Source organism: Heterocephalus glaber, unplaced genomic scaffold, assembly GCF_053883595.1.
Source record: "Heterocephalus glaber isolate CG9 unplaced genomic scaffold, H.glaber_assembly_v1.0 deba00001781, whole genome shotgun sequence".
In the NCBI taxonomy this organism is placed as follows: Eukaryota; Metazoa; Chordata; class Mammalia; order Rodentia; family Bathyergidae; genus Heterocephalus; species Heterocephalus glaber.
Window position 1 is genome coordinate 3,741,356 of NW_028258467.1, and position 27,913 is coordinate 3,769,268.

Genomic DNA, 27,913 nt, shown 5'->3' on the forward strand with positions numbered 1-27,913 from the left:
AGCAACTCCTTTTGAGGTTTAAATGACCTGGCTGTCTATTCACTAGCCACTCCCCCCTCGTTAATACCCTGAGCTCCAAGAAATGGTGACTATGTACCTTTTCCCAGAACACTGTCGGTTTCCAAGATAAAGAACCAAGAACTGTCCATTCCAAACGGCCTGACCCCTATCTCTAGCCACTCCCTCCCTCCTGATAAGAACCAAGGATTTTGTGTTCCAAACCCCACACCCATTCTCTAATTTATTCAGCAACACACCAACACCCCCTTGCCCCACTCAGAGTAAGTCAACCATGTTAGATTGTAACCCTTTGAATTCAGCAAATGAATGAAAGGTCAGCTGCTGCTTCTGCATTAGGGATAAAAGGGGCAACCCTCCTTTGTCCTTCCTGCCTGCTACTTCATTCTTGTGTCCTCCTGTAGGAGTAAAATGCCTAGTCGAGCTTTCTTTTCTTTTCCTTTTTTCTTTTTCTTGGTACCAGGTATTGAACTTGGGACCTTGTGCTTGCAAGGCAGGTGGCGGAATCACTGAGCTAAATCCTTGGCCCCCTCATCAAGCTTTCTTGATGCTACATACTTTATTATCTGCACCAATTTGAGTCTGAGGGCTTATTTCTAACAAACTGGGGCACAATAAGACTCTGGGGAAGAGCTGGAGAACCTATCAGTTGAAAAAGCTGGAGCAAATTGGTTCAGGCAGCTGGTTTTCAGCCACAGAGAGGAATTTTGTCTGGCAGTTCTTCAGGCCCAAGGACTGTCCACTTATGAGAAAAATTTTAGAATATTATTTGAATATAAAATTATATATTAGAAAATTAATGCTTAGTCAATTTAAGAAAGCAGTCTTAAACCTTTGTTTATATTAATCATTTATGAAAACACATGCAACAGACCACACTATAATACCTGTATTTATAGCAGCTGATGACTTACATGTTGTTATGAAGATTTATAAGCATTAATCCTATTTATATTTAGTAATTTACTCATCTAAACAATTATTTTATTTTATTTTTTAATTTTTAAAATTTTTTTGGTACTGGGAATCAAACTTGGGACTTTGTACTTGTGAGACAGGTGGCAGAACCACTGAGCTGAATCCCCCGCCCCTAAACAATTATTTTAGATGACTCATGAGAACCAAAGCATAGCATAGTTAACTTTCTTAAGTTATATTTACTATTTTTATTTTTAAGTAAGGATAAACTCTTGGAAGTTGTTGTAGACATAAAACAATGGACATTATATTTATAAAACCAATCCTTAAGATAAATATTATCTTGATTGATTAATATCCTAAATGCAAACATGTCACCAACTTTGAAGACATCTTTATTCCTCTTTTTTTTTGGACATATAGTCTCATTAGAGTTCAGACTGGCCTTGAACTCACTATGTAGCCTAAGCTGGACTCAAATTCATGGCAATCATCTTCCCTCAGCCTCCCCAGTGCTGGAATTACAGGTGTGTGCCACCACAATTGGCTCAGAGATATCTTTACGCTTATCTTACCTTTTTTTTGTTTTAGACAGTGTCTGGCTATGTAGTCCAGGCTGGTCTTAAACTCACAGCAATCCTCTTGCCTCAGTCTCCTGAGTGCTGGCGTTTGCCATGATAACCAGCAAAAAAACTATGTTTTTAAAAAATGGAAAACCCTAACACAGCCAGAAGTCTATAAGGGCAAAAATAAATAAATAAATTGTTGAGTTCAAAAATATTTTTTAGGACCAGCTGCCAGCGTAGCTGTGCAGGCACCTGCAGCAACAGCTCCCACCCCCCACCCCTGGCCTCTTGGCCGTGCAGCTACTTGGTTCCACACTACAGAGGCACAGGGGGACATAAAGGCCATTGTCCTGAGCTGCAGAAGTGAACAACAGCGAGAGGGCCTCTCTCAGGCTCCCTGATGAAAACTGAAGCCCACTGGAACAGTGAAGAGAATCTCTGCAATAAAAGCACACCAGACCACCATACTTGGTAAGTTGGAGGGATCATCACCTCCCATCGGAACCTGGAATATCTTCAGGGGAAGGGCAGCTGGAACCTGCAGTAGAACCTTGCAGAGTGCAACTCTGCAGGAGGACAGGGAGCTCAACTTGGGACTTGCAGCCAGAAATCTGCCTGAATCTCACAAGTCTGTGACTGGCTTACTGAGACTCATTGACTTATAACTGCACACTGCTGCCCACGTTGTCTATTGTGACAGCAGAAACATACCCTGAAGGAGGTCCTTCATTTTTATCTTTTATTTGTTATTTTCAAAATTACCACTATTTTTTTGCTCTTATTATTATTTTTTTTCTTTTTCTACTCTTAAAATTTTTATTTTTCCCTATTTTTTTCTTTTCTCTTTTCTTTCTCTCTCTCTCTCTCCCTTGCTCCCTTGCTGTTCCACATTGTTCTTCATCTCCCTTTGTGTTCCTGTTCTGGCCCTAATTTGTATTTCTTCTTTATTTTTCTTTTCTTGTCTTTCCTTCTCTCAACTGTGCCCTCTGGCCTCACTGCTAACCTTCCCCTGTCCTTCTCCCTACCTATTCCTCACTCCCCAACTCCTTCTAACTCCCCATCCTGAAGGGTAAATTTGCTATATTAAAGAGTTTGTTCACTATAAACATATGATGGGTTGGTCCTTGATTTTAATTCACACAGTTAAAGGTGATCGATTAATAACTACCACAAATTGTCATTTTCTAAGAGGTACTTGATGCTATGGTGTTGCTGATTGTATCACTTGGGCTAAGGTGTTGTGATTGATCTAATCAGTTGTCCTTCCTGGTATAATGAAAATGAGATAGCCTCAGACCCATTAGAGACTCAAAACCTAAAGACCAGCTATATCTGGAAGACACCTCTGAGAAGCAATCATTCCATAAGGGTTCTAAATGCATCAACAAAGATACTTACAATAAGCAACCTCAAAGTATCAACCCAGGAACTAAACCAAGGACAGTACCAAAAACAAAAATGAGAAGACATTTAAGCAAGGCACAAACTCAGACTTTCACTCCACAAAAAGCAAATTCTGGGGGAAATGAAGTGGAAAAGTCTGATAATCAACCACCTGGACACCCTGAACTGATAGCACAGGAAGTAACAAAACAGATGAATGAGGCTCTAGAAAAATTCAAAGCAGAAATAACCTCCCAGATATTTACAGAGATGGTGAGCAGAGTGAAAGACATGATTAGAGGCTCTAGAACAGAAACAGATAAAAAAATAGATGAGCTCAGAAACATGCTGGAAGCCATGAATGCCCAGCATAAGAAAGAAATGGAATCCATGAAACAGATTCAAACAGATATTCAGGATATTAAAAACTCCTTTGAAAGTAGGCACAGCAGATTAAGGGAATCTGAAGATAGAATATCAGATATAGAAGATAAGATTGTGGTTAAGGACCATGAAAACAGAGATTTCTTAAAAACAGTAAGCAACCATGAGAAATTAATCCAGCAGCTGCTAGATGATGCAAAGAAGAATAACATAAGACTGATAGGAGTCCATGAAAAAACAGGAGAAAGTACAATAGACATAAAAAAACTGTTCACAGAAGTAATAGTAGAAAACTTCCCAGATAGAGGTGGAGAATTGGACCTACAGATAAGTGAGGCATATAGAACTCCACCCAGCCACCATCAAAAAAAATCTACACCTAGACATATAATAGTCAAGATCCCAGAAACCCAACAGAAGAACAAAATCCTACAGGCAGTTAGAGAAAAGGAAAGGAAAGCCCATCAGAATCATGGCAGATTTCTCAACACAAACCCTCAAATCAAGAAGAGCCTGGAGTGAAGTATTTCAAGCCCTAAAAGAAAATAACTTCCAACCTAGACTGTTGTATCCTGAAAAATTATCTTTCAAAATCGATGGGGAAATTAGATACTTCCATGATAAAGAACACCTGAGAAATTTCATGAACACCAAACCAGCACTCCAAACAATTCTAAGCAATATCCTAGAAAAAGACAATGAAGGTCACAATTCCATGAGGCCCAACAGAGGGAAGCCTCCAGGCAAAGTAAGAAACTAAAGGGAAAGGGGGAAAAAATAAGAAATAAAAGAGCCAATAACAGTAAAACATCATGACAAGGATGAGTCAATATCTATCAATTATAGCTATCAATGTTAATGGCCTCAATTCACCAATCAAACTAAATAGACTGACAGAATGGATTAAGAAGCAAAATCCAACAACATGCTGCATACAAGAAATGCACCTAACTAAAAAAGAAATTCATAGACTGAAAGTAAAAGGATGGAAAACAGTTCTCCATGTGACAAGATCCCAGAAAAAAGCAGGGGTAGGAATCTTATTTGCAAACAAAATAGATTTCAAACCAAAACTAATTAAGAGAGACAAAGATGGTCACTACATCCTTGTGAAGGGAACAATCCAAGAGGAAGAGATGACAATCCTAAATATATATGCACCAAATAGGAATGCCCCCAACTATACAAAACATATTAATGAACATGAAAAAACAAATAAGCACTAATACAATTGTAGTGGGGGACTTCAATACCCCACTATCACAAATAGGTGGATAATCTAGATAAAAAATAAAAAACAAAATTCTAGAAATGAATCAAGCTATTGAAGAAATGGACTTAATAGATGTTTACAGTATTCCACCCCACAAAATCAGAATACACATTCTTTTTGGCTGCACATGGGTCATTCTCCAAAATAGTACACATGCTAGCTCACAGGACATGTCTAAATAAATGTAAAAGAATTGAAGTTACCCCCTATATATTATCAGACCATAGTGCAATAAAAGTAGAGATCAATAACATAAGAAACTGCAAAATTCCCACAAACACCTGGAAATTGAATAATACCCTCCTGAACAACCAATGGGTCACAGAGGAAATTAAAGAAGAAATTAGACAGTTTCTACAACTAAATGATAATGCCAGTACAACATATAGGAATCTATGGGACACAATGAAAGCAGTTCTATGTGGGAAATTTATAACAGTGAATGCCCATATTAGGAAAAGAGAACTGAAATAAATAACCTAATGCAGAACCTCAAGCTCCTAGAAAAAGAAGAGCATAACAAACCCAAAGCTCAAACAAGAGAGGAAATTATAAAGATCAGAGCAGAAATCAATGCAATGGAGACTAAGAGAATGGTATAAAAAAATCAATGAATCAAAGAGTTGGTTTTTCGAAAGAATAAATAAAATCGATAAACCTTTAGCCAACCTTATCAAAATAAGGAAAGAAAAGGCTCAAATCCATGCAATTAAGAATGAAAAAGGAGGGCCGGGATTTAGCTCAGTGGTTTTGCCGCCTGCTGTGCAAGCGCAAGGACCCGAGTTTGATCCCTGGTACCAAAAAAAAAAAGAAGAATGAAAAAGGTGAAGTCACAACAGACCCAGCAGAAATCCAGAGCAACATCAATACCTACTTCAAGAACCTGTACTCTAATAAAATGGAAAACACAGAAGAAATGGACAGATTCCTAGATACATACGAATTGCCAAAGTTAAATGAAGAAGATATAGAAATTCTAAACACTCCAATTACAATGAGTGAAATTGAAAATGTAATAAAAAATTTATGAACAAAGAAAAGCCCAGGTCCGGATGGCTTCACTGCTGAATTCTACAAGACATTTAAAGAAGAACTATCGCCATTACTCTTTAAACTTATCAAGGAAATTGAAAAGGAGGCAAGGCTTCCAAATTCATTCCTGGAAGCAAGTATTACTTTGATTCCAAAACCAGGGAAAGACCCAACCAAAAAAGAGAACTACAGGCCAGTCTCCCTAATGAACATAGATGCAAAAATCCTCAACAAGATACGGCAGAGTACAGAGGGTCATCAAGAAGATCATACACCCTATCCCAGGGATGCAAGGATAGTTCAACATTTGTAAATCAATAAATGTAATGTACTATATTAACAGAGTCAAGGACAAAAACCATATGATCATCTCAATAGATGCAGAAAAGGCGTTTGACAAAATCCAATACCATTCATGATAAAATCTCTACAGAAAATTGGAATAGAAGGTTTTTATCTCAACCTGATTAAGACTATCTATGAAAGGCCAACAGCCAACATCATACTAAATGGTCAAAAACTGAAAACTTTCACGCTAAAATCAGGAACAAGACAAGGATACCCACTATTACCACTCCTGTTCAATATAGTTCTGGAAACATTAGCCACAGCAATTAGAAAAGAGAAAGAAATAAAAGGAATAAAGTTAGGGAAGGAAGAAGTTAAACTGTCATTATTTGCTGATGATATGATACTTTACATAGAAGACCTAAAAATCTCAGCCAAAAGACTTCTAGACTTAATCAACAGATTCAGTAGAGTAGCTGGATATAAGGTCAACACTCAAAAAACAATAGCCTTCTTATACACAAATAACAGACTCACTGAGAGAGAAATTAGGGAAACAATTCCTTTTAGTATCCAAAAAAAAGAAATATCTAGGAATCAATCTAACAAAGGAAACAAAAAACCTCTACACTGAAAACTACAGCATTCTGAAAAAGGAGATCAAGGTGGATATAAGAAAATGGAAAGACATCCCTTGTTCCTGGGTAGGAAGAACAAATATAGTGAAAATGGCCATACTTCCAAAACTACTATATAGATTCAATGCAATGCCGATTGAAATTCCAACAATATACTTCACAGAACTAGAGAAAACAATCCAAAAATTCATTTGGAACTAGAAGAGACCTAGAATAGCAAAAGTAATTCTAGGCAACAAAGACATGGCTGGGGGTATCACAACCCCCAATTTGAAACTATACTACAAAGCTACTGTGATAAAAACAGCATGGTACTGGCAAAGAAACAGACCGGAGGATCAGTGGAATAGATTAGAAGATGCAGAAACAACTCCAGACATGCTCAGCCACCTCATCTTTGACAAATGAGCCAACCACCCTCACTGGAGGAAAGATAGCCTCTTTAATAAACGGTGTTGGAAAAACTGGATTTCAGCCTGCCAAAGATTAAAACTAGACCCATACCTATCACCATGCACTAAACTAAGATCGAACTGAATTAAAGATCTAACTATTAAGACAGAAACACTAAACTTACTGGAAGATAAGTTAGGTAGAACTCTTGAAGACATTGGCACAGGAAAAGACTTTATGAACAAAACCTCAGTAGCACGGGAACTAGCACAAAGAATCAACAACTGGGATCTCATCTTATTAAAAAGCTTCTAGGGCCAGGGATTTAGCTCAGTGGTTCCACCTCCAGAAGGACCGAGTTCAATCCCCAGTACCAAAAACAAACAAACAAACAAAAAAACTTCTGCACTGCAAGAGAAAACATCAACAGAGCTAAGAGACAACCTAGAATGTGGGAAAAATAATGTAGCAGCTGTACCTCAGACAAAGGTGTCAACTATCTACAATATATAAAGAATTGAAAAAAATCAGACCTCCCAAATTCAAAGACCCAATTCAAAAATGGGCATCTGAAATGAACAGACCTTCTCAGACAAAGAAGTAAAAGCAGCATATAAATATATGAAAAAATGTTCAACATCATTGGTCCTTCGAGAAATGCAGATGAAAACAACACTGAGATTCCACCTTATCCCAGAAAGAATAGCTGCTGTCAAGAAGTCATCCAATAACAAATGCTGGCAGGTGTGTGGGGAGAAAGGAACCCTTCTCCATTGTTGGTGGGAGTGTAGATTGGTGCAACCACTGTGGAAATCAGTATGGAGATAGATCAAAGAACTAGGGCTAGAGGTCCCATTTGACCCAGCTATTCCCCTGCTGGGTATCTTCCCAAAAGAATTAAAAGAATCATACCACAGAGATATATGTGTACCCATGTTTATAGCGGCACAGTTTGTAATAGCTAAAGCTTGGAAACAGCCCAAGTGCCCATCAACTGGAAACCGAATAAAGATGTAGGTTTTTTTTTTATAAAATGGAGTACTACTCAGCCATAAAGAATGAGAAACTAGAGACATTTATAGATAAATGGATGCATATTGAGGCCATACTCTTAAGTGAAATAAATAGGACACACATATGTAAATACCAAATAGTTTCTCTAGTGTGAGAAACTGAAAGTGTAATTAAGCATTAAAATGATTAAAATGAATAATTGATAATTTGAAATAGGAAGAAAAGGTCTAAAGGAGTAGGGGAAGTGGGAGGGGTAGGGGAAAGGAAAGAAGGGAAAGGAAAAATTATGAGAAGAGAAAAAAAATGGAAATGAAGTCTATGTAAATAGGGAAGGGCACACAGGTAATGGGGGAAAAATAACCAGGATACATCATGTACAGGTACAAGCACCCAATGATAAATGTAAATGTATTGTATACCTAAAATGTACCAATAAAAGAATTTGAGGAAAAAAATATTTTCTAGGACTTCCGGGAAGATGGTGGAGGGGTAAGCAGCAGAGATAGAGATGCTCTGAGATTTGGTGTCCTGACACTGGAATATAGCATCGTGAGGAGGAGGAGGAGGAAGTGGGTCCCCGGGACCCAGGAAGGATCAGAAGCGAGAACTGAAGTCTACAGGGAGAGTGAAGAGAGAGAAGAAGAGGGAGGTACCAAGCAGGACTTTCTCTCAGAGCCCGGACTCTCCACAAGGGAAGAGTGGGCTGAACCTGCAGACACACAGTGACTGCTGATGACCTCAGAGGCCTCCATGGAGAAACACACCAGTAAAACAGAGCAGTGGGAGGCATCAGACTGCAGTGGCTGGTGAGTTATCTGAGTTCAGACTCCATCTAGTGGCTTCTGATGCCTTGGTTCGAGAGCTGAGTTCAAGTCAGCAGGAGGTCATAGAGTGGAGTTCTAGCGGGCAGGAGACACATAGACTGTTGTATGCTCAAGGAATCTGGTTCCAGCCTCATAGCTAGAAGCTTGCCTGAACTTCAGAGGAACTAAAGAAGCAGGCTGGCCGGGATTATCCACTACCCCACCATGAAGCTGCAGGTAGCTTTCTGGGATTAATCAATTTGGCTCTGGACTCTGTTTGCCCACATTTCCTAACATTGACAGCAGAGACATACCTTGAATTAGGTGGTTTTGGGTTTTAAAAATCGTTTTCTTTTTTTTCTTTTCTTTTTTTCCTCTTTCTATTTCTAGTTTTGTTTTGTTTTTTCTTGATTGTTTGAACACAGTTTCTAATTTTTTGTTATTGTTGTTGTTCTGTTCTTGATTTTATTTTTTCCTTTTCTCTTTCCTACCTGTCTTCTTCACCAGTTTCCTAAAGTTTGTCTGCCAGCCTTACTTCTGATCTCTTCCTCTTCTCCTATTTTTTAAACCTCCTAACACCTTTTAAATCTTCTCCCCTAAGGGTAAAAATGCCATATTAAGGGCTACAGTTTGTCATTTTCTAGATTGTATTTGATGCTATTGTTATTGTTGATTGTACTACTTTAGCCAAGGTGACATAATTGTGCTAATCAGTTGTTCCTCCCGATATACCAAGACTGAGATTGCCTAAGAGTCTTAAAAAAAAAAAAAAAAACCTATTTGCCAGTGCCAAAGAACTAGCAGCTGGGCCACATGGGCAGGAACTTCTCATCCCCAATAAATTGAAGAGGTAGGATCCTACAATAGACTCAAAACCCAAAAGCCAGTTACACCTGAAAGATGCTTCTGAGAAGTAGTCATTTCCTACTCACCATAAGCAATTTACAAGCATCAATTCAGGAATCAAACTTAAAAACTAAATGAAAAGACGCTCATACAAGATGCTGCCCCATAGACTTTCAGCTTACCAAAGGCAAATCCTATGGGCAATGAAGTGGAACAGTGTGAAAGCCACCCACCTCTACTCTCTGAAGTGGTGACAGCTGAAGTAACAAAAATGAACAAGGCTCTAGATAAAAATCAAAGCAGAAATAATATCCCAGATAACTACAGAGATGGTGACCAAAATAAAAGATACAGATTTAAAAAAAATAGAGGATCTCAAGAACATGATGGGAACCATGAACACCCAGCATAGGAAAGAAATGGAATCTATGAAAGATTCAAACAGATATCCAGGAGATTAAAAACTCCTTTGAAAGTGTATGCAGCAGAATGAGTCAGTGTGAGGACAGAATATCAGCTATAGAAGAACAGGATAGCAGTTAGTGATCACAAAAAGAGTGATTTCTTTTTTTTTTTTTAATTTTTTGTTGTTGTTGTCATTACCAGGGATTGAACTCAGGACCTTTTGCTTTCAAGGCAGGCAGTGTCACCACTGAGCTAAATCCCTGGCCCAAGAGTGATTTCTTAAAAATAGCAAAGGACTATGAGAAATCAATCCAGCAGCTGCTAGATGATGCAAAAAAAAAAAAAAAAATAACATAAGATTGATCGGAGTCAATGAAAAAGCAGGTTATAGTGCAAATGACATAAAAAACAGTTCTTAGAAGTAATGGCAGAAAACTTCCCAAACAGGGAAAAAAGAATTTGACATACAGATAAGTGAGGCATATAGGACTCCAATTAGCTATGATCAAAAAGAAAAATCTTCCCCAAGTCAAGATTCCAGAAATTCATCACAAGGACAGAATATTAAAAGCTGTTAGAGAAGGGCCGGGGATTTAGCTCAGTGGTTCCACCACCTACCTTGAAAGCACAAGGTCCCGAGTTTGATCCATGGTACCAAAAGAAAAAAAATCTCTTGTTTTCTTTTCTTTTAAATCTTTTACTTCTTTATTTCATTTATTTATTTATCCCAAGTTCATAAAATATACTAAAGGTATATTTTGGGGACAGACAATGAGTTACTCATTGTATCAATGTTTACTAGAGAAACAATATAGCACAAGATATGTAAATATATATAAGAATTTACAAGTGCTGGAGACTTAGCTCAGTTGTTCTGCCGCCTGCCTCACAAGTACAAGGTCCTGAGTTCGATCCCTGGTACCAAAGGAAAAAAAGAAAAGAATTTACAAGCCAGGCGTGGTGTCACATGCCTGTGATCCCAGCACTAGGGAGGCTAAGGCAGGAGTATCACCATGAGTTTGAGGCCAACCTGGACTACATAGTGAGTTCAAGATCTTGGCTCAAAAAAAAAAAAAAAAAAAACAAGATTGGCTTACAATGGCTGCCCACAGAGTCAGATGTGGAAAAGTCCAGAGCATCTGTCTGCACACTGGAGACTGAAGGATCCACTCAAAGGTCTGGAGCTCACTGCAGTGTCCTGTGTGTATCTGTAGGTCTGTAATGGAAGGCTGAAGAGTCTATGTCAGAAGGCTGAAAGATATGCGCTGGAAGCTGAAGACTGGAGCTCCTCCAAAAAACAGAAACAGATCTGTCATTCTTCATTTCCCATTTTTACTATCCTGGTGACAAGATGCCCTGGGGGCGGGGATTCCATACCCAAGGATATGGAATTGCTGAGCCAATTTAGTTGAGCTTCTCTTACTCAAATTGACACAACCAACCATCAAACCCATAATCATTTAAAATGTGCTGCATGCCTTTAAGATTTCTCTTGTGTAGTTCTAGAAAAAGATAAAGAGAGAAAGAAAAGAAAAAAAAATGAGAAAAAAGACTGGATCCTATTTAGGTCCCCAAGGTCAGGCTGTGTGAGCTGCCCACCTCATCCCATGATCACGAAGTGTGTGCAGTAGTCTGCCTCAAATTGAGGGCAGGCCATGTGCACAGCCCACCTAATGCTGGGTCATGCTTTGTGTGCAGTGCCCACTGGCATTTCCCAGAGCCAGAATATTATAGAAAGCTAAGTTAGTTAGAGATATTATAGGCAGTCAGGCAGGGCTGGGGCCTCAAAGGAGTCAGTGCAGAAGATGAGAACACATCAAAAACTGACTGGAGGTACATCTGAAGAAGATTAAAGTCACAATGACCAAATTTACATACTTCCCAAAAGAAGCTTGAGATTATTGGTCCCAACCTTTTGAGAGTTCCCATATAAATAAACCACTGTCTCATTAGGAGTGGGCCATCTTCTCCCACTCACTAAGACTAAGACTACTAACACTAAGACTAAGACTGTTAAAACTAAAGACAAGACTAAGACTGTAGATTATTGACCAAGGTTACTGATGTCATCCATATGCCCTTTCTACTATTGGATCAATATTAGCTAAATGGCTATATTTGTAATTGTATTGGTTAATTATAATTTGACCCACATTGTCCCACCCCTGTGATTTTGCTCTATAAAACTTTCTTAGAGAAGTGGGATTGTTGGCCCCCCATTTGGGACCCCTCCTGTCTCTCAGGAGCTATTCCTGTTCCCCATTCCTATTTCTTAATGAATTTTCCTACTCTTAACCTCCGTTGTTCCTTAGAATTCATTCTTCAACTTCAGGGAACATGAACTCAGTGTATCTGACATCTACCAGGTTGGGAGTCACATTTATTTCCCCTATTTATTTCAAGAACTACACAGGAAGGCAGCTCTGCTCTGCTCCCCTTGGCAATTCTGCTCTGTTTTCTGTCATTGACTGGTCTAGGCATCCCTGGTAGCCATGCAGAATTCTGTAGCTCATGTCCACAAGTGTCCTTGTTCTTGGCACATAGTACTCCACCCTTCATCAACAGATCAGGGAAGCAGGAAAAAGAAGTTGTATACAACTACTGGGCTTTACTCAAAATTTACCCCGAAGATCTTAATATGTAGGACCCTGTAACATACATAAGGAACTCATAGAAGTTTTAAGAAGTCTGGAGATGTCACTTAGCAATTACAAATCACACATCTTTTTGGGGGGGTTGGGCCCTGAGGATCAAACTCAGGACTTTGTGCTTGTCAGGTAGGTGCAGTGCCACTGAGCTACATCCCTGGCCCACATACCATTCTAGATAGGGAGATAAACTTGAGATCAAAATTATAAGAATAACCAAATAAGGTGGAAGAAAGAAAGATAGCATTAAAGAAGCAACCTAGAGAGGCTTCAGACCCAGGAAAGTCATGGTGGACAGCTGTGAAGGGCTGAAGTAGAGCCCTTCCCACAGGCTGGTGGGCCTCTTCTACTGATATAGGGGAAAATAAAACTCCCAACTTGCTTGATGTCAAACAGGCCAAATTCATGTCCCCAGAAATTGAAGAATGAATTCCAAAGGGCAAAGGAGGTTAAGAGTAGAAAAGGTTTATTGGGGAATAGGAATAGCTCCTCAGAGACAGGAGGGGACCCAAACGTGGGTTGCTGCCAGTGCCCTCTGTCAGGGTTAATTTATACAGTAAAGTCACAATGTGGGTACAACATGGGTCAAACTGCCATCAACCTATAGGATTACAATGTTATACTTAATTGCAAGAGATTATAGAGAAGCGGCATCACTCTGAACCAAATTTGAGTCCTTTTATTGCCAGTGGTGGAGACTGGCTCACGCTCCAAACCTCTCTACTCCGAAAAGCGTCTGTGGAGTTCTTTTAAGCTGCTCTTCTAGTTGGGGAGGCCTCAGGGAGTGGAGGAGCCCAAATGGAATTTTACAGAAGCAGAACTTTGCTAAGTTAGTGGGGGTCAGGGGAAGTTTTACACAGTTTAGTTGAAATAAAATATCACACAGGTGCAGAGTATTCTGTTCACAAGGTCATAAAGATAACATACACTTGCAGACTGCTCTACCAAATGGGATGCGGAATCTGTCATGCATCAACTGAGGGGACTCCCAAGGGAGCAGGAGCTGACCACCCAGAATCACTCGACTTTACATGAAATGGTGGAGGGGAACGGTGATAAGGCACAAAATGGAGTCAGGTTGGCTATCACAAGTACAGCTACTGTGCTAATATTGCTCCAGTAGGGAAGCAAGTCATTTAGCAAGGGTACATGGAAAGAACAAAGGCATTTTGGAGAAGGGTTATGTCCCATGCTCTGGTCACCTACCTGGGTGACTGATGTCTGTCTAGAGTTCCTGGACCAAGTGGTGCTAATTATACTATAATTCCAAGTTACTGGTTATCCCTTAGGGAGGCATGGAGGTCTGGCCACTTGCATCTTTATCATGAGGCCTGGCCTTTTTCAGATGCACCTCCAGCTACAGTTCTGATGTTTTTATTTTTTCTGCTGCCTTCCTTGAGAGCCCAGTCCTTCTCTGACTGTATATTAATTTCTATCTAATTTAGCTGCCTATAATACTGCCAAAAAATAGAGGAAAATAGAGGTCACACACTTCCCTTCCCCTTCCCATGTGGTGGGACACACTAGGGACTGTCTCCTGAGCCATGAGAAAACTTGCTGAGTTCCCCAGCTCTTGGTGATCCCTCTCCAGCTCCCTGCCTCTCCCTGATAATATCAAAAAAGTTAAAAGATTTGAGTTTTCTGACAAATGAAAGCCTCAAAGTGGGACAGAAGGAACAAGAAGGGGGTTGTGGCTTTCTTAGGGGAGAGAAGAAAAAAAGAAAACCAGAGGACTTCTTGGTTTGAGTCCATAGACTTCACCAGGTCCCAAGGATAACGTCAGTGATCATCTGAATGACCAGTTGAATCTGCATGGCTTAAGAAATGTTCCCAGCCGGGCCAGGGATTTAGCTCAGTGGTTCCCCCACTTCCCTGGCAAGTGCAAGGCCCCAAGTTCGATCCTGATATCAAAAAAAAAAAAAAAAAGGAAATGTTCCCAGCCACCCAAAAGGGGAGCCTAAGGCAGAATAAGCTTATGCCCTTCAGTATTGAGAGAGAGAGAGAGAGGTGTTAAGAGTTTAGAAGATGTTCTTTTTATCTAAAGTGTCCAGGACCCCTAAAATGTGCATAATTCGAGGAGATTGCTTCCTTGGCTGTCATGCCAAAGGTCAGTCCTCTTCATGGTGGCTCCATGATGATTGCATGAGAAACTCTGCTTGATACACTGGAAGGGCCTATCCTTATGTGTCTCCCTGGTGAGCAAATCTAAGGCCCATCTGATCCAGGAATGAGATATGTTGACCTGCATGTGTACCTAACAAGGCTGCTACATGTCACACAGGATACTTCTCAACACCTCTTCCTACTTCTGGTTAGAGGAAGCCAGTTCCTCTTGTCTTTGGTGCTTTTTTGTACTCATTTTCTAGGGACTTGGGGCCCTCTTAACTGCTAAAAAGGAAAAACCTAAGGCTGCTGAGGTTTGTAGATGAGGAAAGAGAAAATGGAAGGAAAGAAAAAAAAATAGATAACTATGGGGCTGGGGATTTAGCTCAGTGGCTCTGCCGCCTGCCTTGCAAGTGCAAGGAGCCGAGTTCAATCCCTGGTACCAAAAAAACCCAAAGAAACAAACAAAAGAAAAACAGATAACTATGATTCAGAGGGCAAGAAGTTGGGGGAAAGCTATACTTCAGCGGCCAAGGGGGTGAGGGAAGTGAGGAAGGAAAAATGGAAAGCCTTTGGCTGCACTTACCAAAGTCATGGTCTCAAACTCTTTTATACCTCTGGCTGGCTTGCAAAGAGAAAATGTCGCTGGACTGGGTATAGGGAGGCTCTGCAGTTGAGATGAGGAATTTAACCCACCCTAAACATAGAATATTTGGAGGTTCACTGACTCCCTCACAGAAAAAGAATTTTCAAGACATGTCAGTAAGAAGCATGGGAAAGGCTTTATCAGGCAGAAATTAAAAGTGCAGACTCAAAGAAACAGAGTGCAGACTCTCTCTTGCCCTACGAGCTAGAGATGGGTACACTTTTGGGGGCTTGGGGACATTTTCACAATGAGTAATCTAGGATGTGTATTCCCACTGTTGGTCAGGGTACTATCTGTCAGGCTATGTCAGACTGCAAACCATTTATATGTATCTGAAGTTGAGATATGCTGCCCACTAATATTTCTGCTTCCTGAGGATGGAGTAAGAGTAATTTGCAGGTCAATATGACAGGTCCAAGATCAAATTTACAGGCTTACTGTGTCTTTAGGAATTTTTTGAGTAAGTTTCCAGGAAGGAAAAAAGGAGGGTAAATTTTATGTCCTGAAGTGGAAATTTTTCTTAAAATTACAATTTTAAAATTCTGATTTCCTTGTCTTCTTTTTGCCTATTTTTCATTTCTTCTATCCTACTTCACCTCTGGAGAAATCTGTTTCCCTTGACCAGGACACTCTGTCTCTTTGGGGGCAGTCTCAGATTTTCTAAGGCTCTGCTGGAATTCAAGGTGGCCATAGGTTTAAGGCAGTGACTGGAGACTTCTGGGTACTCATCTGTAGTTGGATGTCATTGTCAATCTCTTATCTTTTCCTTTTTTGAGACAGGGTCTCATTATGTAGCTCAGACTAGCCTTGAACTATGTAGCCCAGGCTGGCTTCAAATTCACTGTGATTCTCCTATCTCAGCCTCCTGGGTACTAGGATTACAGGTGTGCACCACCATGCCTGGTTTCAATTTCTTATCTTGATATCTTCAGTTTTGCTGGGCAGTAAGGTTGGTTATATAATTTAGAGCTAATCACCCTTTTGTGTTAATTTTTAAACAGACACTCCCTAAAAGATGAACATGCTGATGTGCAGAGCTGAGCAGAGATCTGACCCACAATCTTAAGGTAATAAAACAGATACAGAGGAAATAAAGATTAAGCTTTGGGTTACCTATTGGACATCTGTAAGCCCAATGAAAGAGTCACTGTTTTTGTTTTTGTTTTTAGCAAAAAGAGCTTTTAAGTCTCTGACTGCCTTCAAAGAAAACCCAAATCATGATTTTAGACAGAAGCAGGTTAAGGGCCCAGGAGTTTGATCTCTGACTGCATGGTGGTCTCTGACCATGTAGGGTGAGGGCAGGTCAAGGGTGCAGTGGTTGGGGATGAGGATCCTATTTGCACAGAGGTCAGCACTGAGCTCTCTCAAGAACACCACTGCTGCCTCATGTCCATGAGTCCTGCATGGCCTCCTGCAGGCCCAGGACTAGTGTCAGGTTCCCTTGGGGACAGGCTGAAATGGAGCTGCCAGTTCAGTATTGTGCAAGAGGAGACAATTCCTGGCTGACACGCAGATGTTGCTTCAGTGATGAGCCAGGACACGGATAAGGAAGTGGTTATCTTGGATGCTCCAGAAGGCTGACAGGCTGAATTCTGTCCAAAGGATGCAGTCACCCAGACCAGGACAAGGAGCAGGAACTGAGGCAGGAGCCAAGCATGGGGTAAGCATCCCCTTCCACAGCAGGCCAGGCTGGTGAGACCATGTCTTTGGATTTGGAACAGATCAGGGAGGAGTCCATGGGGACAGACAACCTGGACCTGAATTTCCCGAGAAAGAAACTCCATACTGGGTGGGCACTTAAATAGCTGGGTATAGCAGACATCCCTGCCTAGTACTAGCAGGCTGAGTGGCACCTGCTTCTTGCTTTCCATAATTCGGCTATATTGTTTTATATCAGGAGTCAGACTGAAGCTCTACGTGACTTAAGTGGGCATGTCAGCTGGAGGACTGGGCAAGTATAGCCTCTCCCCCAATGGCTGCCATGGAGACCTAGGCCCTGGTCTGTGAAGTGGCAGGGCTCTGCTGAGTTACGTGCAGCTGAGGTCAGTGTGACCCCAATTAAAATCCTTTCCACTAAATTGTGGCTTCTCACTGACCCAATGGGTTGCTTGCTTTATTGCACTCAGTCCCAGTTCCAGTTTGTTCTATCCAAGCAAGATAAACAGTGCTTACTCCCTAACAGCACTGCCTGGTGCCATCATGCCAGGTGTTTGGCAGTATTTCACTAGATGCCTTCAAAGAATACTCTGCTTCCTATTTCTTCCCATGGTTTTATTCAATAAATACTGAATGTGCTGGGGGCCTTTGTCTTTGTTGCCTAGAGCAGCACTGATCAGGTCCCGTGACCCAGCTTCTTCTCTCTAAGTCTTGTTTCCTGTCTTTATTCTTTAATTTGCCTGTGCTGTCATGGCTCACAGGAGGCCAGGACCCACTGCAGGGGTTCTGGAAACATCCTCTTCCCTGTTCCCTATAGTTGGGCACTGGGAATGTGGAAGATTCAGGAAAGGACACACCCCATGAAGGTAGGACAGGAGGTGGCAGAGGGACCATGGACTTTGAGTATAGGTTCTATGAATGTCCAGATGAGTCACTTCAACTCTTCCAGCCTTGGCATCCACATCTGTAAAAATTGGAAATTAATACTCACCCCAAGTTGCTTATGATGATTAAATGCGTAACAATTATGCAAGCACCTGGCATCACATCTGGTCCAAAATCAGTACATGATGATGCTAGTGTGTACTTCCAGTCATCCTTCCACTCATTCACCTTGCCTTTTTGTCCATCCACCTTCCATCTGTGCATCCATTCATCCACCCATTCATCTGTCCATCCACCACTCATCCATTCATTCATCCATTCATCCATCCATCCCCTAATTCCTGGAAAAAGATCAGAACAAACACCCAAAACACCTTAGGAGAAACCAGTTTCCAAAAGCATCACTTGGGAACCTCTCTTTCCATCACAGGATTTCTCAGTGTTGTCTCAGCTGATTCTTGGCTTCACACATGGAAACACCCAGGTCTGCTCCTCTTGTCTCTTCTGGTATTTTACAAATTGCCTTGGACAAGGTTTCTTTATGGTCTTCTCCTCCTGTACTCAGGAAAACTCTTTCTTCCTGAAACTACCATGAATGTCCTGATGTCCTAATTATACATGCCTAAAACGCATTTTAAAAAACTGGAAGCCAGGCATGGTGGTACACACCTGTAATCCCAGCACTCGGGAGGCTGAGGCAGGAGGATTGCTTCAAGTTCCAGACCAGCCTGGGCTACATAGTGAGTTCAAGGCTATTGTGAACTACATAGGGAGACCCTATCTCAAAAACAAAAGCAGCAACAAACACAAAAACAAAAAATAGGCTCTGTCTCAAAAAAGGGGGGGGGGGCTGGGGTTGTAGCTTAGTGCAAAGGCCCTGGGTTCAATCCCCAGTACCAAAATACAATACAACACAACACAACACAATACTGGAGGTAGATGTGTGCAATGATGTATATCTCTGGGTAATGGGACTTTTAAAAAATTAGCCATCATCTTGTCTAAAGTTTCTGCATTATATACACATGGCTTTGTATTTGAAAAGAATAAATGATATCTCATAGAAGTTTCCATTTCTTTCTCTTTCGCTTCTTTTTTTTTCTGAGACAGGGTCTCACTATGTAGGAGGCTAGCTTTGAACTCACTTTGTACCCCAGGCCAGCCTCAAACTCAGGGAAATCCTCCCATGTCAGCCTCCGAAGTGCTGGGGTCACAGGTGTGTGCCACCAAGCCCACCACAGAAGTTTTTATTTCAGTTTCCATTGTTTCTCTTGCCCCCTGCCAAAACTTCTTTTCCTATTTTGCAAACTTTTAAAATGTTCATAGTCCAATCATTGAAGGAGCTTTATGCCATTAAGTTCAGATAGTAGCAATATTTCTATTTTTTTAATTGAGTTTTGGAATTAGAATAATGCTAGCTTTCACGAGTGAATTTGGAAGTACTCCTTACCTTTTAATTTCACTAAAGAGCTTGAGGACTATTGGTGTTATATACTCCCTGAAGGTCTTGTAGAATTCAGTGAGTGAATCTACTGGGTCCTGGGCTTTTCTTAGTTGGTAGGCTTTTTATTATTGCCTCAATTTTATTGTCTTTTTTTTTGCGCAGCAGGCGGCGAAACCACTGAGCTCAATCCCCGCCCCCATCAATTTTATTGTCTTATTGGGTTGTTCAGAGTTTTTATATCTCCTCAGTTCAGTTTTGGTAATTCATATGTGTCTAGGAACCTGTCTATTCAAGATTCTCAATTTTTTGGCATACAATTTGTAAAAGTAGTTACTAGTGATCTTCTAGATTTTGCCTTTTTCATCTCTAACTGTGAATCTTTATTTTCCTTCTTTTGGTGAGTTTGGCTAGGCTTGTCTATTTTATTTATTCTTTCAATGAACAAGTTCTTCAGTGCATTGATTCTTTGGTTTTTTGTTTTGCTTTTATTTTGTTTTAGTTTCAATTTCCTTAATTTCTACTCTGATCTTCGTGATTTCCCTTTTTGTACTAGGGTTGGATTTAGACTGTTCTTGTTCTTCTAGTTTCTTGAGGTGCATCATTAAATTATTTAAGAGCCAGGTATGGTGGCATATGCCTGTAGTTCCAGCACTCAGGAGGCTAATGCAGGATGATTACTGTGAATTTGAGGCCAGCCTGGGCTACATAGTGAGTTCAGGGCCAGCCTGAACTACAAAGGGAGACCCTGCCTCAAAAAACAAACAAACAAAAATTATTTGAGCTTACTCTGTTTTTCAGTTTGTCTGTTTTTTTTATTTTGTTTTTTCTTTTGGAGATAAGGTCTTGCTATGTAGTTCAGGCTGGCCTTGAACTCACAGTAATCCTCCTGCCTCAGCTTTTCAATTCAGGGATTATAAGCATGTGCCACCATGCCCAGCCTGAGCTTGCTCTATTTTTCTACTGTGAGCATTCACAGCAATAAATTTCCCTTTTAGGACTGTTTTCATTGTGTCCCCTATGCTCTGGTATGTTTTACCGGTAATATCATTTGATCAAGGAATTGTTTAATTTCTTCCTTTATTTCTTCTATGAACCATTGAGTGTTAAGGAGTGTATTGTTTGATGTCTAGGTGTTTGTAGAATTTCTGTGGTTTCTTTTGCAATTGATTTCTAGTTTAATGTACTATGAGCTAATAGTATACATGGGATGGTTTTAATTCTTTTGTATTTATTTAAGCAGCCTTGATAGACTGGTATGTGGTCTATTTTGGAGAATATTGTGTGTGCTGCTGAGAAGAATGTATATTCCATTGTAGTAGGGTAGATTGAGAGAGAGAGAGAGAGAGAGAGAGAGAGAGAGAGAGAGAGAGAGATTTGCTATCAGTTCAGGTTGGCCTTGAACACACTATGCAGCCCAGGCTGGCCTTAAACTTGTGGTGATCCTCCAGCCTTAGCTTCCTGAGTGCTGGGACTACAGGTGTGCACCACCATGCCTGGCTCATAAATATCTACTAGATCCACTTGTTCAAAGGTGTGGTTTAGCTTTGATATTTCTTTGTTACTTTATTGTTTATCTGATCTATTTGGGGTGGGGTGTTAAGGTCATCCACTAAAATTATATTGGTGTTTATTTGATCTTTCATGACCAGTAGTGTTTGTTTTGTGAAGTTAGGTGTACCATTGTTCTGTGCATTATTATTTCTTTGTGTTGAATTGTTCCCTTAACTAATATATAGTGACCTTCTTTGCTTCTTCTGATTAGTTTTAGCTTGAAGTTTTCTTTGTCTGAGAATATAATTTTTACTCCTGCTTGCTTTTGGAGTGCTGGTGCATGGAATAGTTTTTCTATCCTTTGATTTTTAGTCTATGAATCTCTTTTTGGATTGGATGCATTTCTTGAATGCAACCTATCATTAGGTTCTGTTTTCTGATCCAGTCTGCCAATCTGTGTCTTTTAATTAGGGAGCTGAGGCCAATTGTATTGAGAGTTATTACTTAAAGGTATAGACACATTCCTGTTATTGTATTTTTTGTTGTTGTTGACTCATTTATTTTTCCCTTTTCGTTTAAATGCTCTCCTTGCTTGATATATTCATTCCATCTGACTTTTTGGCTTTGTTAGCTTTATTGTCTCTGTCTAGGATATTCTTGAGTACTTTTTGGAGTGCTGGTTTGGTGTTCATGTATCTCTTACTTTGCCTTGAAATGTCTTTATTTCTCCATCAATTTTTTTTTTTTTTTTGGTACCAGGGATCAAACTCAGGACCTTGTGCTTGTGAGGCAGGCGGTGGCACCACTGAGCTAAATCCCTGGCCCTTCTCCATCAGTTTTGAAAGATAGTTTTGCAGGATATCTTAGTCTGGGTTAGAAGTAGTTTTCTTCTAGGGCTTAAAACACTTCACTCCATTTGTGTTGAAAAGTCTGATCTAATCTTAATGGGTTTATGTTTATAAATTTTTTTGGTGGGGTTTTTCTTTTTGATGACAGCTTTTAAGATTCTGTCTTTTTCTTGGACATCTTGGATTTTGTCTATGATGTGCTGTGAGGAGCTTCTTTTTTTTCTTTTTCATTGTAGTTATTTGGCATTCTATAAGCCTTACTTACCTGTTTGTTGAGTTCTTTCCCAGTCTGCTACTATTTCTGTAAACAGTTTTTTATTCCATGTGTGAGGTCTTCTAATTTCTAACTACAATGTTAGTAGGTTAGTAGGTTAGTGTTTTTAGCATCATCTAGTAGCTGTTGGGTGAGTTTTTCTTGCTCTTTTCTTTTTTAGGCTTTCTCTGAGTAAATCACCATGTATTTTCATTTTATCCTCAATTTCTGAAACCCTATCTTCTCTTTACACATTCTATAGAATTACCTCTGGAATTTCTGTTTGGCACCTTTTTGTGGAATCTATTTCTTTGGTAAACTTGTTTATATTTTGAACCATTTTGGTCAGCTCTTCCAATTTTTAATCTGTTTCTCCCATAAGCACATTAGTCAGTTTGTATGATGGTTGCTCTATCTGTTGGGTTATCTCCTCTGTGAACTCACTGAGTTTCCTTACTTCCTCTTTAATCATTTTGTACAGCTCAGTCATCCCTTGTTTGCTTTTCTTTCCGTCACTGTCCCTCGAGTCTGCTTTGGGAGAGTTGGAGTCTTTGGAGGCATTTTGTTTTCTTGTTTGTTCATGTTCCTGTGTGTGTGCTATGTGTGTGTGCATGCATGCTAAGGGTTGAGGTCAAATAGAGTAAAAAGTATTCATTGTTGGTATGAGGATCTCCTTACTTAGGTTATATTTTCCAGTGATGTGTTCTTGGCTTTATTTTCCCAGAGGTATTATGTATCATTCAACCTATTCAATCTCTAGTACCAGCAAAAAACCAAACCAAACCAAAAAAAACACTTTTTTTAGTCAGGTGTGGAGCCATACACATATAATCTCAGCACTCCAGGAGGCTGAGGCAGGAGGACCACAAGTTGGAGACAGACCTAGGCAACTTAGTGACTTAGGAAGACTCTGTCTCAAAATTTTAAAAAATAGGGCAGCCCCCAGTTTTTAGCTCCTGTTTCCTCACCACATGCCCAGACCTGTGTCTGGATCCGACCCAATTAAACTGGGTGTTGGATTGCTTAATTAAAAGCAGAACAAAGTTTGAACTTGATTTTGTATCCTTTGTTGCCATAAAACTTGGGTCAAATCTCTTCTCAGTTTTACATATAGATATGCCAATCATTTAGGGAGTGTCTGTCTAAAAGGTGGCAAATACTGTTGATTAGCCCTGAATTTCCATAATCTCACCCCCTTCATGATTGAAGACACCAGGATGGGTAATTTCCAAGGACATTCAACTATGCCTGAGAAGTCTTCAGCTACGTCCTCAACTTGCAATTACTTGGGGACAAAACAATTTCCCAGCCATAAAGATTCTAGAACTATGACACCAGGACTGAGATAACAATCAACGAGACCCCCAGCTTATGAGCTAATCCTTAAAAGCTGGCCTCCTACCTTTTTGGGTGAGTTAGTCTGAACCCCTGCATCAGAATGTGCCCTCTCCAGCTACCTAAGATGAATCCCTTTCCTCTCTTCCCCCTAATTTTGCAACGAAAGCTTTGTTCTATAAAGTTGTACCTTAGTTTAATTTCCATAATTACTACAACAAGAACTCAAACTAGCTGTCAATAAGCCTGCCAAACACCCTCCACTCCCACTCTTGCCATAGGAGTCTGGTGGGTGTCAGAACAGAGTCTGGGGTCTGCGGGGGTTTGCACCCACCACACCAGGCCATATGTTATTTTACCAGAGTTTCCCTCCTTCTCCTTGTTGCTGGTCTCTAATCTCTCTGGGATTATGGTTTATAGCAAATGTGGCTTTTAAGTCCCTGGCTATTCCAGGAGAAAATATAAATCATATTTTTAATGGGCAACAGGTAAGGGTCCAGGATTCTGCCCACTTCCCTATCCCTATAGTGATCCCTGACCATGAATAAAATGGGCTTTTACTTCTTTCAAAGAGAAGTAGGTCTTTTGTCTGCTCATCTGAGTGCCCTTTCCAGTGAGGTTGCTGTTTGTTGAGGGCTTAGTGGGCTGGCAGCTCCATTATTCAGCCTTCTACTCTGTCTCCTCACCCACACCCCTTCCACAGCTCACAGGAAGCTGCTCTCGGGCTTTGGGCAGAGGGAGCTCCTCCCAGGGTTTGAAGCCTTTCTCCTCTCCCAGGATGTTGCTGGGCTCTGGGGACAAGCAGATGATGGCAAGTCCTCTCTGTGGGGCCCCTGGGCAGATTTGATGGCCCTACAGGCAGACTTTGGACCACTCTGTGTCCAGGGCTGTGCTGTACATGAGCAACAGGAGGGAAAGGGTAAGGGATACTGAGTGGGAATCCCAGGGGACACCTGAGCAGGGCAGTAGATGGCCCCTGGCTGGCATTTCTGTGGTTCAGGGGCTCTGGGTATAGGAGAGGAGTTAGACACCCCGAGCTGGAAGCTGGCCTGGGCCACAACTCCCCCTGTAAACTTAGGTAAAGTGCTAAACCTGTCTTACTGACTTTGGCTGGAAAATGAGAACTGTAGTGGAGCCAGCCTCCTGGGTGGCCTCCAGGATTGAGGATATGTGTCATGTCAGGAGCTCTAGCCTGGTAAGTACTCTACCCATGCCCTTCAGGTTGTGTGGGGGAGACCTTTAAGCAGGGAAGTACAACCACGTGAGGAAGATGGGGACCTGTCCTGCATACCCTCCAAGGCTGGCCACCTACTCTGCCACTGACTTTTGTGTGAGGTCACCCAGGCAGGACCTGTCTGCTTGCTCCCTCCCCTGTGCCCTGCACATCTCAGGAGCCCAGAACAATCACTGGCCCCTGGCTGCTTTCCCTGGGCTGGTTTGCATCGCTGAGAGTGACCAGCTCTGAGACCTTCCTGTGTCTCAGAGGAGCTCATGGGGGGACCCAGACTCACAGAGCGTGGCCTGTGCTGTGGGGCTCATTTGTCCAGGGGCTGTGGACAGGAACACAAACAGTATCCAGGACACCCTGGATAGAATTTCGGAGCCCTACAAGGCTTCCTGCCAAGGGTGGAGCCCTGGAGGTCCCACAGGAGGTGGCTGTAGGTGAGCATTGCCTGGGTATAAAGAGGCGGGCTGAGGGGCTCCGACTGCACAGCACAGGTAGGGAGGGAGGGATCCTAGCACTGTATTGGGTGGAGAGGCAGGAGGGGAAGAAGGGGCATCTGGTGACACATCTGGAAACTGGATCTGGGAGCAGGGATGGAGTGGGTCTCTCCCAGGACTGGCTGCAAACTTTGTGGGATCCAGTATAAAAGGACATTGAGGGCTCCTTGATCAAACCTTATGAAGGATTTTAGGATGGTGACATTGGAGCATTGCAGCAGGCATAGGGCCCTTTTGAGCAACTTCGTAGGTTGCAAGCACACCTTTGAAACCAGCTCTGGGCTCTTTTTCATTTGCTTGTTTGGTTTTATTTTGTTTTGGTTTTGAGACAGGGTCTCACTATGTAGCCCAAGCTGCCCTTGAACCTGTGATCCTCCTGCCTCAGTCTCCTAGAGTGCTGGAATTACAGGCATGGGCTACTAGGCTCGGTTTAGAGTTCTTAAGCCCTGGAGGCCTGTAGGGAAAGGTTCCCAAATGTCCTCTTGCCCCACCTCCGGAAGTCTCAAGACCCCTCACAGCTGAAGTCTCCTCCCCAGAGCCTCATCTTGCTCCTGACCTGGGTGTGGCCCCTGACCACCAAGCCTGTGCCCCAAGAGCCGTGCTGCTATTCCTCACCGTGGCTCTTCTCTTCAGTCTTCCCTGCAGCGCCCAGGGTGAGTCCCATCTGCCTGGCCCTGGCCTCCCTGTCCTGTCCTAGGCACGACTGTCGGGTGGGAAATGGGACCCTGATGCGGCTGTCCTGAGTGCATTACTGTGATCACCTTCCTCCTCCTCTCTCCCCAGAAATACAGGGCCCTGGCTTTGGGTCCTACTTCTATATCAAGGGCGAAGAGTTAGGTGAGATCCAGGGCATCCGAGTCTTCGTGGGGATCCTGGGTCTCATCAAGGGGTAACCTCTGGTTCCTGGGCTCCCCCAAGACCCTGCTTGTGCCTGTTTCTGTTCCTTCTGTTTTCCCCGCTGGATCCCCTGGGGGGGGTGCTGTCCTTGGGTCCTCAACTCCCTCTTTCTCAGCTTCCTGACCTTGGATAGGGTGGTGCAGTCCTCGGTTAGGCAGCTAGAAAGGGACTTCGGGTTCAGAAAGGATCAAGATGGCTCATCAGATCCCTCTTCCAGGTAGTTCTGGAGTTCTTAGGGTCCTTTGGTAGTAAGTAACCGAAATCATTCATATGAATACAGGCTGCAAAGACCTCCCAGTCTCACCTGATTTTAGAATCCACAACTCTGTCTCCCCTCACTGGTCCTTCACAATACCAAGAAGGGCCAGTCTCTCCAGCAGGCCCAGGCTTGCCTGTACCCACCAGTGTCTGCCTCTGGGGACCTATCATTCTCCCAAAACACCCTAGTCTCTTGGGTTAGGGTAGTCAAGTTTAGGAACAAAACAAAACACCCAGTTCAAATGAATGTCAGTGAACTTTTTAGTGTATCCTGTGCAATATTTAAGATATACTTACTCTTTTAAAATTCAGTATTTGTTTTTGTTTGGGGTTTTTTTTTTTTGGCACTGGGGATCAAACTCGGTCCTTGTGCTTGCGAGGCAGGCAGTGGAACCACTGAGCTAAATCCTCGGCCCTAAAATTCAGTATTTGTCAGCGAGGCATGATGGTAAACTCCTGTAATCCCAGCACTCAAGAGGCTGAGGCAGGAAGATCGCCACAAGTTCTAGTTCAGCCTGGCTACATAGTGAATTCAAGGGCAGCCTGGACTACATAGCAAGACCCTGCCCCAAAATACCACAACAAACAAACAAAAAAATCAATATCTGCAACATAGTTGTACTTTATTTTTATTTTATTTTTGGGGGGTACCAGGGATCGAACTCGCGTCCTTGGGCTTGTGCAGCAGGCGGCAAAACCACTGAGCTAAATCCCCGGCCCAGCTAAATCCCTGGCCCAACATAGTTGTACTTTAAAAATCCAATGCTTGGGAAACAGTTACCCTAAAAACATTATTCATTGTTTATGTGAGATTCAAATCAAACTGGCAGCCTTGCTTCTTACCCCATAGTCCTACGTGGGATGTATCTTAGCATGCACCAGCAGGAAAAAGCTAGGATTAGGAATAGTCCTGGAGACTTCAGGGCCACCGTTCTTCCGCTCCAAGACCTCAGCTTGGCCCCTCGGCGGAACACAGTGACACCTTACTCACATGTGATATCATCAAACAAAGCACAGCCTAACGGTGGTCGCAGCCTGGGTCAAGGTCCATCTCTGGGTAGGGTAGGAGGAGGGCTAGTCCAAGTGCGCCTTCAGAAGAGGAGGGGGCGTGGCCGGCCCAGAGCGCAGGGTTGCCAAGGTGACTCCACCTCTCCCCAGCATCCAGCTGCGGTTCGGCGACCACTGGACCCCGCGCTACGGGGCTCCCGGCGGGCACGCGCAGGAGTTCTTGCTGCAGGAGGGCGAGCACGTGACCGCTGTGGACGGCAGCTCGCGCGCCTGCATCTGGCACCTGCGCTGGACCACCAGCAGGGGGCGCCAGGCGAGCTTCGGGAGCGCGGCCGGCATGAGGTTCAGCGCGCACCCTCCCTCCCCTGGCCAGCAGCTCCTGACTGTCAATGGACAGCACTGGTTCTTCTGCCTCTCGGGAATCGGCTTCAAGTGGGGGTTCGCCCCCCAGAAGATGTCCTCCCAGGCACTCACTGTGGCGCCTCAAGAGCCGACCGCAGGCCTGAGGAAGGTCTCTGGCATGGGCCTTCCCTTCCCACTGGGCTTCCCCTTCCAGATGCCCAGACATGCCTGAGAGACCAGATGGCCCTGGGCTAGATTCTGGAGGGGCCCTGGGCTGGATCCCACAAGGCCACAGCGGCCCTGAAACCCCTAATTGAATAAAGTCTCTGCACCAATGTGTTCCTGCGTGGTCCTTTGCCACCAAGAGAAGCAGACTGGGGGACTGGGAGCCTGGAGTGCTGCACACACCTAAAGTC

The 27,913-nt window shown here is 42.4% G+C and overlaps 1 protein-coding gene across 1 annotated transcript; it reads left to right on the forward strand.

Moving 5' to 3' along the window:
* The first annotated feature begins 17,290 nt into the window (after window positions 1-17,290).
* LOC101711759 (prostatic spermine-binding protein) lies at window positions 17,291-27,828 on the forward strand. Its single transcript, XM_087202786.1, has 4 exons — window positions 17,291-17,357; window positions 25,529-25,645; window positions 25,776-25,881; window positions 27,306-27,828. Exons 1-4 carry the CDS (start codon window positions 17,291-17,293, stop codon window positions 27,727-27,729), a joined length of 714 nt encoding a protein of 237 aa, XP_087058912.1. The 3' UTR covers window positions 27,730-27,828.
* Window positions 27,829-27,913: the final 85 nt, after the last annotated feature.